Source organism: Drosophila teissieri, chromosome X, assembly GCF_016746235.2.
Source record: "Drosophila teissieri strain GT53w chromosome X, Prin_Dtei_1.1, whole genome shotgun sequence".
NCBI lineage: Eukaryota > Metazoa > Arthropoda > Insecta > Diptera > Drosophilidae > Drosophila > Drosophila teissieri.
The window spans coordinates 22266290-22281876 of NC_053034.1; the positions used below are offsets into that span (position 1 = coordinate 22266290).

At 42.5% G+C, this 15587-nt stretch overlaps 4 protein-coding genes across 7 annotated transcripts; 3 read left to right on the forward strand and 1 right to left on the reverse strand.

Moving 5' to 3' along the window:
* On the forward strand, positions 1-9992 carry LOC122623148 (sodium/potassium/calcium exchanger 4). 3 transcript variants are annotated; one of them, XM_043802122.1, is made up of 7 exons: positions 1-386; positions 5370-5513; positions 6810-7117; positions 7676-7907; positions 7982-8128; positions 8190-8528; positions 9036-9992. In XM_043802122.1, exons 1-7 carry the CDS (start codon positions 308-310, stop codon positions 9353-9355), a joined length of 1569 nt encoding a protein of 522 aa, XP_043658057.1. In that variant the 5' UTR covers positions 1-307; the 3' UTR covers positions 9356-9992. The 3 variants fall into 3 exon arrangements, with proteins under 3 accessions (XP_043658057.1, XP_043658058.1, XP_043658059.1); XM_043802123.1 differs by having other exon boundaries at positions 5373-5513; XM_043802124.1 differs by lacking the exon at positions 1-386 and adding an exon at positions 3452-3521 and having other exon boundaries at positions 5373-5513.
* Positions 9993-10141: 149 nt separating this feature from the next.
* Positions 10142-11979, reverse strand: LOC122623150. Of its 2 annotated transcripts, none has more exons than XM_043802125.1 (3): positions 11444-11979; positions 11288-11374; positions 10142-11233 (listed from the first exon to the last, which is right to left on the reverse strand). In XM_043802125.1, the coding sequence occupies exons 1-3, from the start codon at positions 11501-11503 to the stop codon at positions 10991-10993; spliced, it is 390 nt and encodes a 129-aa protein (XP_043658060.1). In that variant the 5' UTR covers positions 11504-11979; the 3' UTR covers positions 10142-10990. The 2 variants fall into 2 exon arrangements, with proteins under 2 accessions (XP_043658060.1, XP_043658061.1); XM_043802126.1 differs by having other exon boundaries at positions 10142-11230; positions 11444-11978.
* A 131-nt stretch (positions 11980-12110) lies between these two features.
* On the forward strand, positions 12111-14061 carry LOC122623615 (FHA domain-containing protein DDL). The gene is made up of 2 exons (XM_043802870.1): positions 12111-12766; positions 13181-14061. The coding sequence occupies exons 1-2, from the start codon at positions 12207-12209 to the stop codon at positions 13887-13889; spliced, it is 1269 nt and encodes a 422-aa protein (XP_043658805.1). The 5' UTR covers positions 12111-12206; the 3' UTR covers positions 13890-14061.
* Positions 14062-14161: 100 nt separating this feature from the next.
* LOC122623617 lies at positions 14162-15467 on the forward strand. Its single transcript, XM_043802873.1, has 2 exons — positions 14162-14408; positions 14952-15467. Exons 1-2 carry the CDS (start codon positions 14172-14174, stop codon positions 15057-15059), a joined length of 345 nt encoding a protein of 114 aa, XP_043658808.1. The 5' UTR covers positions 14162-14171; the 3' UTR covers positions 15060-15467.
* The last annotated feature ends 120 nt before the right edge of the window (positions 15468-15587 follow it).

The window sequence follows — 15587 nt, forward strand, 5'->3', positions numbered from 1 at the left end:
GCCAAACGGTTTGCTGGAGTTTGCCAGCGAGTAGCGACTCGAACAAAACCGAACCGGGAACGGAAGTCCGAAAATTCGACAATTCGAAAATTCGAAAACCAAGCACACTCAACCGAAAGTTCGGGTTTCCGCCACAGAATCGAGTCCGAGCGCTCCGCTGCGCAGACACATTGTGCTCCTTTTTTCGCAACTCGGCGCGGTTAAATTAGTTTTCAAAGTCGATCTAAGTGCCAGCAGCACGTGTATTTTTTTTTTTTTTTTCGTTCATCTGTAGTTGTTTTCTATTTCATAAGTACAATACTCCGAGATGGTCAAAACGGCCGTCATGTTGCTGTGCCTTTGCGTTACATTATGTGGAAGCCTTTTGACGGTTACTCAGGCCAAAGGTGAGATACCAAATGGAAGGGCATGTTCCTAAAAAGAGTAAATAATTTAATACATCTTTAATTAATAGTTTATGCATCTTGTATTTTTGTATTTTTGTAGTACAAAATTACTTAGGGCCTCTTTTCGTTTGACTATTAACTATTGTAGCATAGGAAGTAGCCGATTTCAATGATTTGCTGGAAATTAACATCATTTTTTTTTGGCATAAATGTAAGGTTATAGCAGGTAATTGCCATTTAAACTTTGTTTGTCGACACAGTTTTTTAATCTTACATTGCGCGATATTTGTTCAAAAACGTCTTTTAAATTGAAATAAAGTTAACTCGCTCTAGCAATCATGATTGTTAAGGGCTAGACAGTGGTGGGCTACATTCCGATTATTTTGGCAACTTAGGCGCTGGGTAAATATGGCCCCTAAAATGTTTGCTTTTAAAAAGGAAATATTTACCAAATATTTGCCGGCTTATCCGGCTCTCCACTAGCTCAAATGCTTTAGACCTTTGTCTAATCATTAGCCACTAGCTTATCTAGACTTCCTGTCGCCCCAAAGCGATTCCGTTCGTTCCATTTGTTCCATTTGCCGAACATATGGATCGATGATCGATCGATCATTCAAGTAGCACTTATCCAATGTCCGCAAATGGATCCATCCCAACCACTTACATATAGTACATTTGTGGGTTGGTGTTTTTTGTTCGAAGATGCGCCATCCACGAGTGGTAGTTTGCTCTAGTGCTCTAGTGCTTTACTCCCTTATCGGAGGATCCGAACAGCATAATGTGGTTACCCGCGATTTACGCCCGGCAACTAAGCATGCGATTCAGTTGATAGCTTAATGAGCTCAACGCTGAATGAGACTGAGATTCGCATTAGTTACGTATACGACACGATGCTATTAAAGGCAGTTCGTGGCCTGGTTATTTAGTTTGTATCGAGTCCATTATAATTGTTACTCGATTCCCTTTCAGAACTCTTGAATACCTAATGGCATTGTACCAAAAGTGACTTAAAATTGGCTAGGCCAAAGGGTTGGTTATTAGCATTCGTTTGAATGCATACTATAAACCAGACCGCCGAAAAACATTCGAATAACTTGTCATATTCACCACCCACCCATTAGCACCAACTTCACGCCGACAAATGTGTCGATTCATGATCTTGATCTTAGTGTGAGCACCATCATCGCCGTAATCGGCTATAGTAAAGATCTGTGCTGGGAGGCGGCTCTTCAAATCGGTAACCGATAGCAGGGCCGGTCCAGGTGATTCCCAGATTCCCAGATTCCGCGGAAACGCAAATCAGATCCCAAAACCCACTGACCACTGGCCAGAGCTGCCCACATGCAATGCTGTGTGCGAGGCGATTAATATGCTCACTAGGTGTTTGGTAATTCCAAATAACGATTTTCGCCGGAACGATGAGATGGAATTTGTGGTTCTGACCTGGTGACGTGCGGCGTTGGTTGCAATAAAACCACCGGTCAAATTTGGGAAGTGCCAGCAATTATAGTCGCTTACAACAGCCCCCCTTTTCCTTGTTTGCCAGTCTTGAGCCTAAGTTTTTAGCATTACTATCAATTTATTTTTATTCACTTATTTGTGAGGGCTGCTGCTCGTTATTGTTTTGCATTGTTTTGCATTGTTTTGCCGCCGCAAACAAATAAACAACTCGTCCGTCAAGGCGGGACAACACCATTCAACATGGCCCATACCACAAGCCCCTCAACGCTTCCACTTTTGAGATCCCGGAGGCAAGAAGGCTTCCACCAATGTGAAAGAATGAGATGCATCCTCCACACAAATCCATGTACATATGTATGTACATACATTCATGATTATTGCACGGAATGCATTGCGCCGCGGAGCGGTTGCCTTGGGGAATTATAAATTTATGATTAGTAAATATTTAATTTTGGGTACTTTGGGTAATTTCTCCATGATCCGCCATATTCACGCATTCTGTTACCACGTTCCCTTTTCATGTCATGGCCATTCGCTTGCTACTCATGTGTCCCACATAAAACAGAAGATATTTTTTGGGTAAGTAGCTTTCAAAGTTCATTCGACGCTTCTATCATTACTCAGTTTTGTTGGCCAGTGATGGCGCATAATCACTATACCATTACCATTACCATTACCATCGGACAGACAACTGGCAGCGAACCAATAAATCGTGTTTACCCAACAATTAGCCAGCACTTTTCGCATTGATTCCATTTGCATTGGCTTTGATTCCAATTATTGCATTTACATTCGAATGCCCTGGTGGTGTTTCAAGACAAAGAAAGACGGCCGATTTTTGATTACAAAACAGACAGAAGGCCTTGGCAGTGTGGTGTTCCACAACCAGCGAACAGGTGGGCGGGCCTAGACCTCTGGGGATTCCCACAGGTGCCGCCAGTTGAGCCCTCATCGAGGGCTTTCGGCTCGCAGTGCACAAATTTCCCCGATTTCCGCCAGTCGGCCTGACACTCAGGAATAAAACTAGACTTTGACTGGGCCTTCGACTTGACTCGAGCTTGGGTTTTCCTGTACATCTCATAAGCTTAGCGCAGCACTCGGAGAAACTTTTTCTGCGAGCTTACGGGGATTTCCAATGCTTTCACAATGCCCTTACCGACTAGAAGTCTTTCAGGAAAACGTAGAGTCTTCTGTCTTCTGCTCGGGTAAATGGAAAATTCCAAGCAATAACTAACGTATTACTAAACAGGGGCATTTCCTCAAACATTAACTTTAATTAATTAAAAATAAGTGTAGCCCTGTGGAGAGTGGCACCTACTCTTTTTCTTTCTGCCCCTCCAGTAGTTTTCCCCATTTTTCCGAGTGCGCTTCAAGCTGACAGCACCTGCGAACAAGTTCAATAAACTTGTTTGTCTGCTGAGTTCGGGTTCGGGTTTGCTCGGGTTCGGGTTTTGGGCCGTGATACTGTAGACACGTTCTGCGACTGCGACTGCGACTGTGGATAGTGGTTAGTGACTAGTGACTAGTGACCAGTGACCAGCCACAAGTGCATTCCAGATGCAATGCCAATCAGCTTTTCAGTCGGCCAAGACTTTTCTTCTCGACGGGACGCGACATGAGTGCCCTTGGCTGTGGTTGTGAATTTGACCAATTGGGCTTGAATGCAGGGAGTATGTAAGATCGCCCGATGTTTGCTTCGAGTTATTTTCCTTTGTTTTCTCGCCGCGATTGTCTTCGCCGTTTCATTTTCGACCTGGAGACTGCAGGTGGAAAACAATTAAACAATTATTGCTCTTGTCGCGCCATGTTGCTGCCGTGCAATCGTCGATGTTACTGCGCTGCAGGTGCCTCAATTCTTGGCACGCAATACAAAAGTGCAACGAGAACTCCAATACAATGGCATGGTGATGAAAACCCAGAGAGCGTGGCTGGGCTGGAGCATCGAGTTCATCTTGAAAATAGGGTCAAGTTGTTGCAACGACTGTTTAGGGGACTGCGACTGGGACTTGGCCAACAAAACGGCTCAAAAATAATAATAAAAATAAATACAAAAACAAAACCAAGTGAAAACGAAACAGAAAATAACGGCTGACATTGGTAATTCATTTACTGGCCGGGGGGTGTAAAGCTGATAAGGCTCTAGACCCAGACGGAGAACTCGCCCTTCCTCAAGATAATGAAACCCCCCGTCCGGGAATCATAAAACAATCACTGAAAGCCAGACAAACATAAACAAATCATCAGCGAATGCCCATGACTGTCGTACTTATTTTGGGCCGCAATGCAATTCTTGAAAGTCAAAGAAAATAGCGAGTATCAAGTAACAAATAACAGAGTTGTAAAAAAATATCAATCAAGCCTGAGGCGCATTCGTTAGTATTGGCGGCATTTACCCGCCACTTGGCCCCACGGCTATATAATTGATTATCTGACCACGAGTCTGAACGGAGCGTTATTATTTTGCTTGGGCGTTTCGTGTGAACTGCAGATATTATAATGGAATCATAATCGTCGGAAAACGCAATGACTAACTCTAAAGCTAATATAAACCATCCAATCTGTACGCAGTAGATTAGTAACTTTCTATGAATAGCTGCACAATAGTTTACTTATTATGCCCTGCTTTTAAACAATCAAAATCACCTCTAACCAGCTGAGTTAAGAGTCGCAATGGCAGATTCAATTTAACTTTTGAAACGTTCAATGGAAATCTACGAAGCTAAATTATTACACATAACTAGTTTTGATTTGGACATCAATCTGAATAAAATCTAGTCTTGTAGCTGAAGTTTTCAAATCCAGCGCGGCGAAGTCGATTACCTTCCTTTATTTGTAATACAAAAATGATGATAATTCATTCAGATATAAAATATCTATATCTCCTTTTGAAAACAAGGTTTTTTACAAAACGCCAAATAAACAAGTAAAGAAAACAAACGCTTTCTACGCAAAGAAACGTTAAAATCTTGTTTTTTAGTTGGATGATTGATATTTGTATGGTTTTCTAGACTTCTGCAATTTGGTTTATCAAGTGGTTCTAAGTGATATTTATGTACAGATGATCTGTACTATAAAAACTATATAGAGATATGGCCATTAATAAATATTGTAAGTGACATAACAACTATTTTCCGCAATTTTCCTTCAGCTACGTTGCTATGAAAAAGAAACGAACAGATAAACTCGTCAAAGAAAAATCCTTAAAAATGTATATTCGGCTATAACGAGAAATAAGAAACCACTGGGCAATCATTAACAACCCCTAAATATCTCTTTATTTAATTTTTAAACACATTGTTTTAAGACTTAATAAACTGGTAAAAGGCCTTATTCTAGAATTGTATCACAACATGCGATTTTGATTGTGATAATAGTGCGGCTTTCAATTGATTTCTCCGTAATCTTATCGTCGAACGAATTTTCCATTAAACTGGAAAAAGTCAGGCCACAGAGATATGCATCTCGAGTCCCTGATGAATACTAGTTTGATTGCCTGTTTTTTGGTTTGTTTTGTTTTTCCAGCAGCAACTGGCAACGCAAGCAGTTTTTTTGAGGTCTCCCTGCGCTATTTTGATGAGCAGCTTCTGCTGGACATCCTGCCACGCGCCACATGTCCTGGCGAGGATGAAGGATCTCCGATGGACGAGTTCGCCGACCTGTTTACGGGTAAGTTTAGTTCCGTCACACGCACAGATAACCGTAACCGTAACCGTAACCCAAATGCGCGAAAAATGTGTGCGCCATAAATAGATTTTGGACTGAACTTGAACTTGTCCGTGGACGATGTCCGTTGTCCGTTGTCCGCTATCCGCCCTGCCCGGTATCGTTTTTCAATGTCTTTCCTGCTTCAGCGATATCAGCTGCGGCGATAAGGGCCGATTCAATAGCCAATAAATCAGGTATGCCGCATAGTCTGTTTGTAGAGGCGTCATCATATATAGTACCCACTGGAGTTACGGACAACCGGACACAGGACAGCACTTGGGGAACGCTCTTTTATCGTCAGCAATGGTAATCTAAAGCACTTACATTCAGATGGCGATATCTCCAGCGAACGGGTCTAGATTTTAATGGAAACCACGATAAGATTTCGCTGCTTTACGGTGTCCCACACCGAACACAAAGCTGTTTGATAGGCTAAATTTAAGAAATGACGGAGATCGATTGAGTATCCGTATCTAATCCACTACCTGTTGCCATGTGTATTTGATTGAATCTGTGAAGTGTGCGGATGCCACTTGTGCGTGGTCAAAAATTAAATATTTCGGCTTATCAGCTATTTGTAGCGTTTTCTTTTGGAAAGCCCCTAGACTTCGCTTTCGAAACGTTTCTTGTGCATTAATTTCAAATTTTTTATACATTTTTTTAAAGGCTTTTATTTTTTAAAAGTCCGATTTGGTTTCTATTCCTATATGTACATATGTGTGGTATATCAAGACATTTTTTTTTTGTATATTTTGTAGAAACATGAAATTTGAAATATTCGGGTTTTTGGGCTACTCAGTTGCGGAATTGTTGGCAAATACAGAAGTACTTATAACGATGCTTTCAATTTAAAGTATCTTTTCTCAATGAAAAGACATAATATAAAATGTACATACTTACATACTATATTGGGCAAATAATTATTACCGATGATAATACATCTGATATCACTTGTGCATCACATTGACACAAAATGTGACAAAATGCACATATTCCGAATTCGCACTCTTGCTAGATGAACTGTTTAAAATTGTGGGCTCGAATGCTCCTTTGGGATTCATTTTGGGACTATTCTATTTTAAGGGAGATATTCACGAAATTTATTGCTCGGACAGCGTTGAGAAATCGCTGAGCCGTAACTTTCAAAGCGAAAATAAAGTTTCGCAAATGAGCAGCGAATTGCCCGACGTGGAACCTTTTACTTGGGCTGAGATCGATTACACATGGTTACTCCAATATTTTTTTTTCAATCTTCAGTGGAGCAACTTCGCCAAGGATGGGTGGTGCTGCACGTCTTCGCTGCAGTCTACTTCTTTATCCTGCTGGCCATCATCTGCAACGACTACTTCCTGCCGACGGTGGAGTGCATCTGCGAGGACTTGCACCTTTCGAAGGACGTCGCAGCGGCCACCTTCATGGCCACGGCTACCTCCATGCCCGAGTTCTTCACGAACACGATCAGCACGTTGATTCTGGAGTCAGATATGGGTCTGGGAACGATTATCGGTTCGCTGATGTTCAACACGCTGGGAGTGGCCGGACTAGCTGCGCTCGCCATTGATAAGGTAAGGGCCAGCTTATTTACTGCTTTCCAACACAAATGTAAGCTATCTGAACAAGGTAATGGTGTCCCGCTTAAAATGTGGCCTGGAGACTGTTTACTAGTTCTTGCGGAGTGCTTATATGATGGGTAACAGGGGGTATCCAGATTCGATGAAAAGTATGTAATAGTACATAGTATAAGGATACATATTGTCCTTGAATAGGATCACTGACCTAGTCGGAATATTCACTTAGTAGGCTCGGCTTGTGCGTATCCTTGTCCTTTGAGGTTATTGATAAAAAGCAGATAGTGAAACGCTTTCCAATGGACCTGTCCCCAGGGGTGAGAGACGTTTACTCGGATTTTGGTATAGTTCGAATGGCGAAGAGCGCTTTCTTGGTATCGTATTATATTATTTGTATATGTATTACACATTAATCCACAGCTATGTGGATTATTAGGTTGATTAAAGTGAATTACACCGAGCATATGTGCAGTTGATTTTTTAAAGCAGGGGCAGCTATGTATGTTGATTTCATATGGCCAAGACGCTCGTGACAAATTTTATATTTCATTTTAGCCGGTGCAACTGGACTGGTGGCCCATAGCTCGCGACTGCTTCATTTATATCTTCAACACGATTATCCTGCTGGTCCTGGCCTGGGGCGGAAGCATTAGTTTTACGGAGTCCTGTATCATGATGGGATTCCTAGTGCTTTACTACCTTATCACGTTCAACAACAACAAGTTCATGCCCGCCATCCGGGTGTTTATCGAGGATCGTATGAACTGCTGCTTCTCCACGCGATACGGTATGTTGGTCTAGGGAAATTTGAAGCCTGCTCTTTTAGTAATAACTATAAATTCTTTAAATCATGTATTTCAGACCTAACGGAGCCCCCAGAGAACAGTGCCAAGGCGCAGCTGCCGCTCAAAAAGGATCCCCTGTCCGGCGATGGCCTCTTTGTGGTCAATCTTCCCGAAAACACCTCGTCCATGTCTTCCACCGCCAACCTCACACACCCCAAGCACCGTAAGCTGCGATTATTCCCATAAAATAGATTCCGACCCTATAAACAGTGTATCGATTCCAGTGAACGACGAGGACGACGACGCTGACGGTATGCCCGAGAGCATATACGCTTACCCGCGTGACGCCTCCGGTTGGATGCAGTTCTGGTGGGTCTTCGTCTTTCCCATCAAGTTCACGCTATCCCTGCTGATCCCGCACCCGATGAAGTACCGCCGGCTGTACCCATTATCTTTTATCATGTGCATCCTTTGCATTGGCGGAAACGCCTACCTAATTGTCTGGATGCTGACTGCCTTTGGTGTGGCCATCCATGTGCCCACCATTGTGATGGGTCTGACCTTCCTGGCTGCTGGCTCTACCATGCCGGAAGCCGTCTCCAGTCTTATTTCCCTTAGGAATGGTAAGTGCCGCTTCAACTGATTTCCTTCTTCCCAATGACTTCTTAGGCAGGTTATCTTATATGGTGGCAAATGTCTCCGTTACTGCGTTGCAAACACTCGATCAATTCATTGTATGAGATTTGGAAGCAAGAAAGCGACTATTTTCCAGACTGCCCACGACATACGTACGACTGAAAATCAAAATGTATCAGTAGTTTCTAAATATTCATATACCTAATACATGAATATGAAGTATTTGGACAATTATTGCTGTTTAACTAGATTTAGCTCTACTAGCGCAGGGCTGGTCGACACAAATGAACAAAACAACTATAAAAGAGAAAAGAAAAATAGTATTATAAAATGGAAATCAAAACCAAATCGACTCGGCTAGTGATCCTGATCACGAATATGTTTACTTAGTGGGAAACACTTCCTTCTACCTGATATTCCCGAAGTCATAAAAACGCTATTAAAACTATTTAAAACTATTTATAACTAATTGTATTACGTTCTGCAATTTATAGGGGAAAATGGCATTGGAGTTTCCAATTCGCTGGGTGCCAATTCCTTGGCCATCTTGCTGTCCCTTGGAGTGCCTTGGTTCATCAAAAACTGCATACACTACGGAACTGGGGAGCCCCAGCAGGTTGGCACCCAGGGCATCGAATATAACATCCTGATCTTGATCATATCCACTGTGGCGCTGTTCATAATTCTCAGTTTCAGTGGATATCGGCTTACGAAGCGAGTGGGCGTAGCCCTCTTCACGGTCTACGGAGTATTTATTGTTCTACAGATCCTCATCGAGATGAATGTCTTCTTTCCCAGAGATTGCAGCAGCTAGTGATGCACGAAAATTAGACGTGGAAAACCAGAGATGCGGAGAAAATCACCCTTGCACACAGTTTTTGGTGCTGGCACCAAGAGCTTATCACCATCACAAAAGCCTATTTACAGGCCTGAATTTGCGTGTAATTACGTTTAGGAACTACTATTCTATCTGAAAAAGTTTGAATATTTTAAATGATAAGTACCCGAATTTGATGACTTGGCTGTACTTTGTAATTATCATTTTAATACTCAACCAGGAATCAGAGTGTCTACTACACCCTGTATTTCTTGCCCTACTTTACGATTTAATTATTGCCTAAGACTGTCTTTAAGTTTAGACGACGATGTTTCCATCAGTAATTTCTATTTATTTCGCGTTGTATATATGACTCTGAGTACATCCCATAGCCGTAGTACGTCCTACAAATATTTAAACCGTTACCAAAGCACAAAACGAGATACTAGCAGTTAAGAGCATATTACACGCTTATCCGGAAGAGCCCATGATATTCACCCATTACGCCCAGGGCCGCAAACACGCTGAAAAGGAAATCGTAAGCACACACAACATTCTGTTGATATTCCGCGCTATCATATGTTCATACTGAGCGCTGTAGGAACTACTTGTTAACTTTATCTATTATCCTTGATCCCACTGTTATTAATTTATAAATATACTCTAAGAACATTTTTACCGAATCTTCCTTTCTTATTTAATGATCGTTCAAACTTTTAGCGAGACTTTCTAGGGGCCATTTGATTCGATTCTGAAGCCAGAATAAAAATAAAACAGAGATAATTGTGTGGCGGTTTGGAGTTAGGTTTTAGTTTCATCCAGGGGGATTTACAAAACATTCGCATTGGAGAATAATTTGAATTACCTTGAAGTTGTTACATCACAAATAATATCATTGAATGAGATCAATTACACCTTAATACACATCAAATATGCAAAATTCATGGAACGATACCTATGCTAATTAATTGGTGTGTATCTAGGTGTGTACACTATTTATCTTAAAGATATATAAATACATATGTATATATATGAGGAGAGGCTTTATTTCTCCATTATCACTAAATATAAATAAGTTCAATAAAGGGCTTTGTTTTTGTTTGCACGCATTGGGTTGGCAAGTGTCTTGGAGTTTCTCTGCGACTAATCGAATGGTTTACACGAATAAATACTTAGAATTAATTGGTTTATACACCCATTTGTTTTTTACACAACACGCATACTACATCTGTTAAACCAACAAATGCATACAACACATATAGATACCAAGGAAGTTTTTGAAACTTCCAGGGGCTTGTCCAAGAGGCTGCACCGTATGCGTGCGCGGCCTTGACTTGCCACCTGTACCACCATTTCTTCCTTACTCTCATCAACCCTTTTACGTTCCATAAACAAATCAGTCTGAGCAATTACAATTCAGAAATTCAAATATGCTGCAAATGCGAATTGGCAGCTTTTAGCTGCCTCCTAAAAATAACAACCTGTCAACCCATTGGCACAAAGCTCAATCGATATGCCTCCGCATACGGATGGCTGTGCTCAGTAAATGGTAACTAAAGGCGGCGTGTATAAAACATAACACCCTGTCCAGCGCAGGACATGTACAATCGCTAGGCATGCCGATGCCCATTTTTAGGTGCAGCAATGGTGACCGTTCTTAACGTAGTAATTGTGCATGGCAACAGTGCCATTCTTGCTATAACTTCCGCTGCCACTGCTGCCATTGTACTGCATGTTCGACATGGAGCTGCCGATTCCACCACCGGAGCCACCTCCCGGAATGGGTGCGTCGTCGGTGCTGGTTGAGGCGTCGAAGGCCTTAATGGGATTCTGAATAATCTTGCAGGTGAATTGGCGATGGGGGCCGCGCTCCTGCTGGAGAAGTACAAATCTGGAAAACGTCACTTTCGTATTGCCTAATGAACATACCTTCGGTTGTATGGGGAAGCAGCACCAAAGGATAAAGGCTATAAACGCCACCAGGGTGCCCACCAGCAGTATGAAGTCTTCGATGGTCTACAGAAGGCCGAAAGTGCATGTCTGGTGAGTACTGAATGGGATTGGCCGCATGTATAGCCCACTTACCGGCTCCTCGCCCAGCAGCACATGATTGATCAGATAGACAAAGTCATCAAAGGGTGTCATCGTGACTATCCTTCTCGCACTCTTGTGCGGGAAGCAACTGCAACAGCTGCTGCTAATGACAAACGCCGCTACAATCCGCACAGCACAACAGCATGGCGGTCAGGAGGATTACACCGCAATTACCACTGCATGTCCTCCGGGTTTTATGAATTTCTCGATTTTCGCACGGCTTTTTGGCTGTGTGACCAGGTGCGACCAGCGAACAGACACAACTTTTGAACACCTTATCGCGAACTGCTTATTGCGTGTGTAAGCGCAAGTGCACATGTATTTTGAGCGGCAGTTGGCATGAAATGGTATGGTATTATGAGCTGTGCTTATAATATGGTCCTGCTTTGCGTAAACTTGTGGTGATTTATAAACTTTTTGTTCGCAAGAAGTGCAAGTACGTGGGCTAGAAAGAGATAACGAAACCCCCGAAACTTGCTTGAACGAAAAAGGTGCCCTTGTGTGCAGAGAAACACCCGGTAATCGTTATTTTTATTAGAATACGTTTTTCAAGCGTAAACGCATTTTCTGAGTAATCGATATACGTATGTGTGTAACTGCCAACTCGATAGGAAACTCCATATTTGGTATTTTGTTATTGTTTTCCCTTTGGTCATACTCGTTCTAACAGCTGACTGTATCAGAAAAGAGCCATTTTTTAATTTTTGATTTGTTTTTCCATCGATTTCTGAAATTCAAAGTGCATCATCCGGAAATGAGCAAGCGACGCAACAAGGAGCGCGAACAGGAAGACCAACGCCTCTGTGACGAGGGGGACAGTAAAATGAGCGAACGCAACTTACTCAAAGTGAAGAAAGCCAAGCAAAGGGCGGCCCGCGACTCCTCCAGTTCATCAGATTCCTCCAAAGAAAGCAAGAAATCGAATCACAGCACCCTGTCGCCCAACAGGAAGCAGCAGAGGTCCGGTAGGCGACCGAGGGACTCCCCTGATCCGCAGGAGAAACGCCCCAAACAGTTAGCAAAGCCGACGGAGGACGTACATGAGCAGCGCTCTAAGTGGGACAGTCCGGAACGCAGCAGCTCCCATCGCAACAGTATAAGGCAGCGCCGGAACAGCCGGAGTCGCTCAAGGGACCGTAGCGAGCGGGAGCGGGATAGGGACCGTGAGCGAAACCGTGAGCGGGACTATAACGTGCAGTCCAGCAAGGAGCGCTGGCAGCGATCCCCTGCTCAGCGGCATCGTTCAAAGAGCAGCGAGCGCAAAAATCGGGAGCGTGATCGCCAGCGGAGGTCTCCAGAAAGGCGGCCAGTTCGGTAGGTTTCCCCTAATCTTCTGTATTAAGACCTAATAAGTTAACATTCATTCCATATCTTACTAGAAAATCGAACTCCACTATATTTTTGCATCAGTATCGAAGTTTAACCATTTCACATAAACGGACTTTAACTTAATTCCCATAAAGTCTGTCAAAAATACAAACCTTTTCTTTAACTTGACTACTAATGAACATTTAAATACATAGTTATATTTCTTGCTATAGAAACTGCTCCGTTGTACTAAATCTAAAGGGCAATGAGTTTACTTTTCATCAATGCTAGTTCAGTGCAATTAGTAAGATATAATGCAATCCTTAATACAACAAATTTTAAAATTAGTTCAATTTTAAGGCAGTGTAGCAATAATGTTTGTCCAACCTCTGAATGGCAAAAAAATTCCTTCTTTTCCAGCCGTAGTCAAAGTCCACGAGTTCGGGGCCACCACGGCGGGCGAGATATTGGCCAGAGACGCCAGCGAAATCAGCGTCACGACAATCGCAACAAGAATGAGGATGATCACTATGATTGGGGAAAGGAAGTCGATGAAAAAGTGCCAGCCGAAAATGACGTGCCGGTGGACAAGGAAAAGCCCAACTTCGGATTGAGTGGTGCGCTAACAGAGGACACCAATAAGTTAAACGGTGTGGTTGTTAAATACTCGGAGCCTCCGGAGGCACGCAAGCCTAAACGCCGCTGGAGATTGTACCCGTTCAAGGGCGAAACAGCATTGCCCACGCTGCACATTCATCGGCAGAGTTGCTTTCTGGTTGGACGCGATCGAAAAGTGGTCGATCTGGCAGTGGATCATCCTAGTTGCTCTAAACAACACGCCGCCCTTCAATATCGACTGGTGCCCTTCGAGCGGGAAGATGGCAGCCACGGGAAACGCGTGCGATTGTACCTTATCGATCTGGATTCAGCCAACGGAACGTTTCTTAACAACAAGAAGATCGATGCGCGGAAGTACTACGAGCTAATGGAGAAGGACGTCATTAAATTCGGATTCAGTTCACGCGAATATGTTTTGCTCCACGAAAACAGTAAAGAGGACCAGGAGGACGATGATGTGCATATCAAGGATGAGCCGCAGGATGCGCCTGGGGAAGAGGCGAATCCCTAGAAGACATATGTCATTATGGCTTAATATGTTCATTTATTAAGTTTACAGCAAACCTAACTTAATGTATCGCGTTTTGTACCCCAAACCTTCAGCGAAAGATATGTAAAAAATCTTCTACAGAACACGGCTATGAGTGTTCACTGCCAACACAATAATAAATTCTCACATTCAACTGTCTTGTTTCGATGAAGCGCCATAAGGTCAGGCGGAAAGTGCTGACATCGAACATTTTCCGGCGAGCTAGATCTCAAAAGTTTCAGCTTTCATTTAATCGTTAACACGATGCGATGGCAGTTGGCAATTATGTGGCTCTACGTCTCGGCGTTTGCAACACCTGTCATAAAGTGGCGCCGTCAAATAGTGACGCCGAAGCACTTGCTGGCTCCACCTTTGTCACCCATCTCACAGGACAAAGTGGTGGTCACCCCGCAGAAGCTTCGAGAAGTGGCTGACTTGAAGGCCATGATCCAAAAGGCCGTCGATGAGAACTCCTACGTGGTGGCCGCTGCTCCATCAAAGGTGAGTAATCAACGTAATTCCTTTGAATTACTTTAGAACTTCATTTAGAAGTAACGCAGAAGTGGTCTTTAGGACGATTTATTTGGATTTCTTGTATGATTCAATAATAAGTCTAGTACTACAAACAATTACAAACTTTTTAAATTTCAATGAATACTTATGTATATGTGGAATAGTTAAAAGTCTCAAATTATAAACGCCTCGAATAAGATATACCAGTTAAGTTATACTAGAAAAAGTGTGTGGAAACTAGGAATGTATAGCTCCTATTGTTTCCAAGATCTCGACGATCATACGAACGAAATGGCGACCAAACAAACGATCATGGCAAGATCAACGTCCACGTGTTTGTGATAACGTTGTTATAAGGTTTAAAGGATCGGAAACGCTTTCTTGAATCTATTATAACATTTTACTCTAGGAGTAACGGAAAGGAAATGACTTGGTATAAAATGTACAACGTTTTAACTTTGTTGGTCGCCATGGTTCTAGATTTCTTTTACTAACTAATTGTATAATTTTATTATTACCACGCTTCACCAGGATTTTCTAGCAACACTGGGTGGAAATTGGGGAGCACCTTTGTCCTTGCCTCATCCCTGGACTCCGCCAGCCTTTAATCTTACCATATTTTGGCCTGGATTCGGCTAACAACATGCAACAGCTTTGATCACAGTCGTTGCTCATAGTACATATAAGTCAGCATTAACGTTCGAAAAGGTGCGGAAATCGCATAAGCTTCGAACCGCGCCTCTTAAGGAACTGTAAGGCGAGAGATCAAAAAGGATCATCTGGTTATTAATCAAACAAAACTCAAGCAGTAACTAGCAATTGTTAAGCTTTTATTGTTCATCCAATCGACATAAAATCGGGGAGAAACTACGGAACGGCGGTATGGTTTAGCGAATATCTGTTGTCTTTTGTGTCATGAATTGATTATGAATCTTTGTCCTGTACAAAATATCATCTTAAACCACTACCTAATAAATAGATTTAGCTATATATGTAAGGTACCGTGAACATGAAAAAGCTCTAAAATATATGTTTAACATTATTTAATAGATTTGTGTTTCTATATGTGGAATCGCAACTGAAAATAAATTGCATTTCATATGTTAATGGAGACAACAACAATCATGTATGTTCTATAACTAGGACATGTTCATTCAAATATATCAA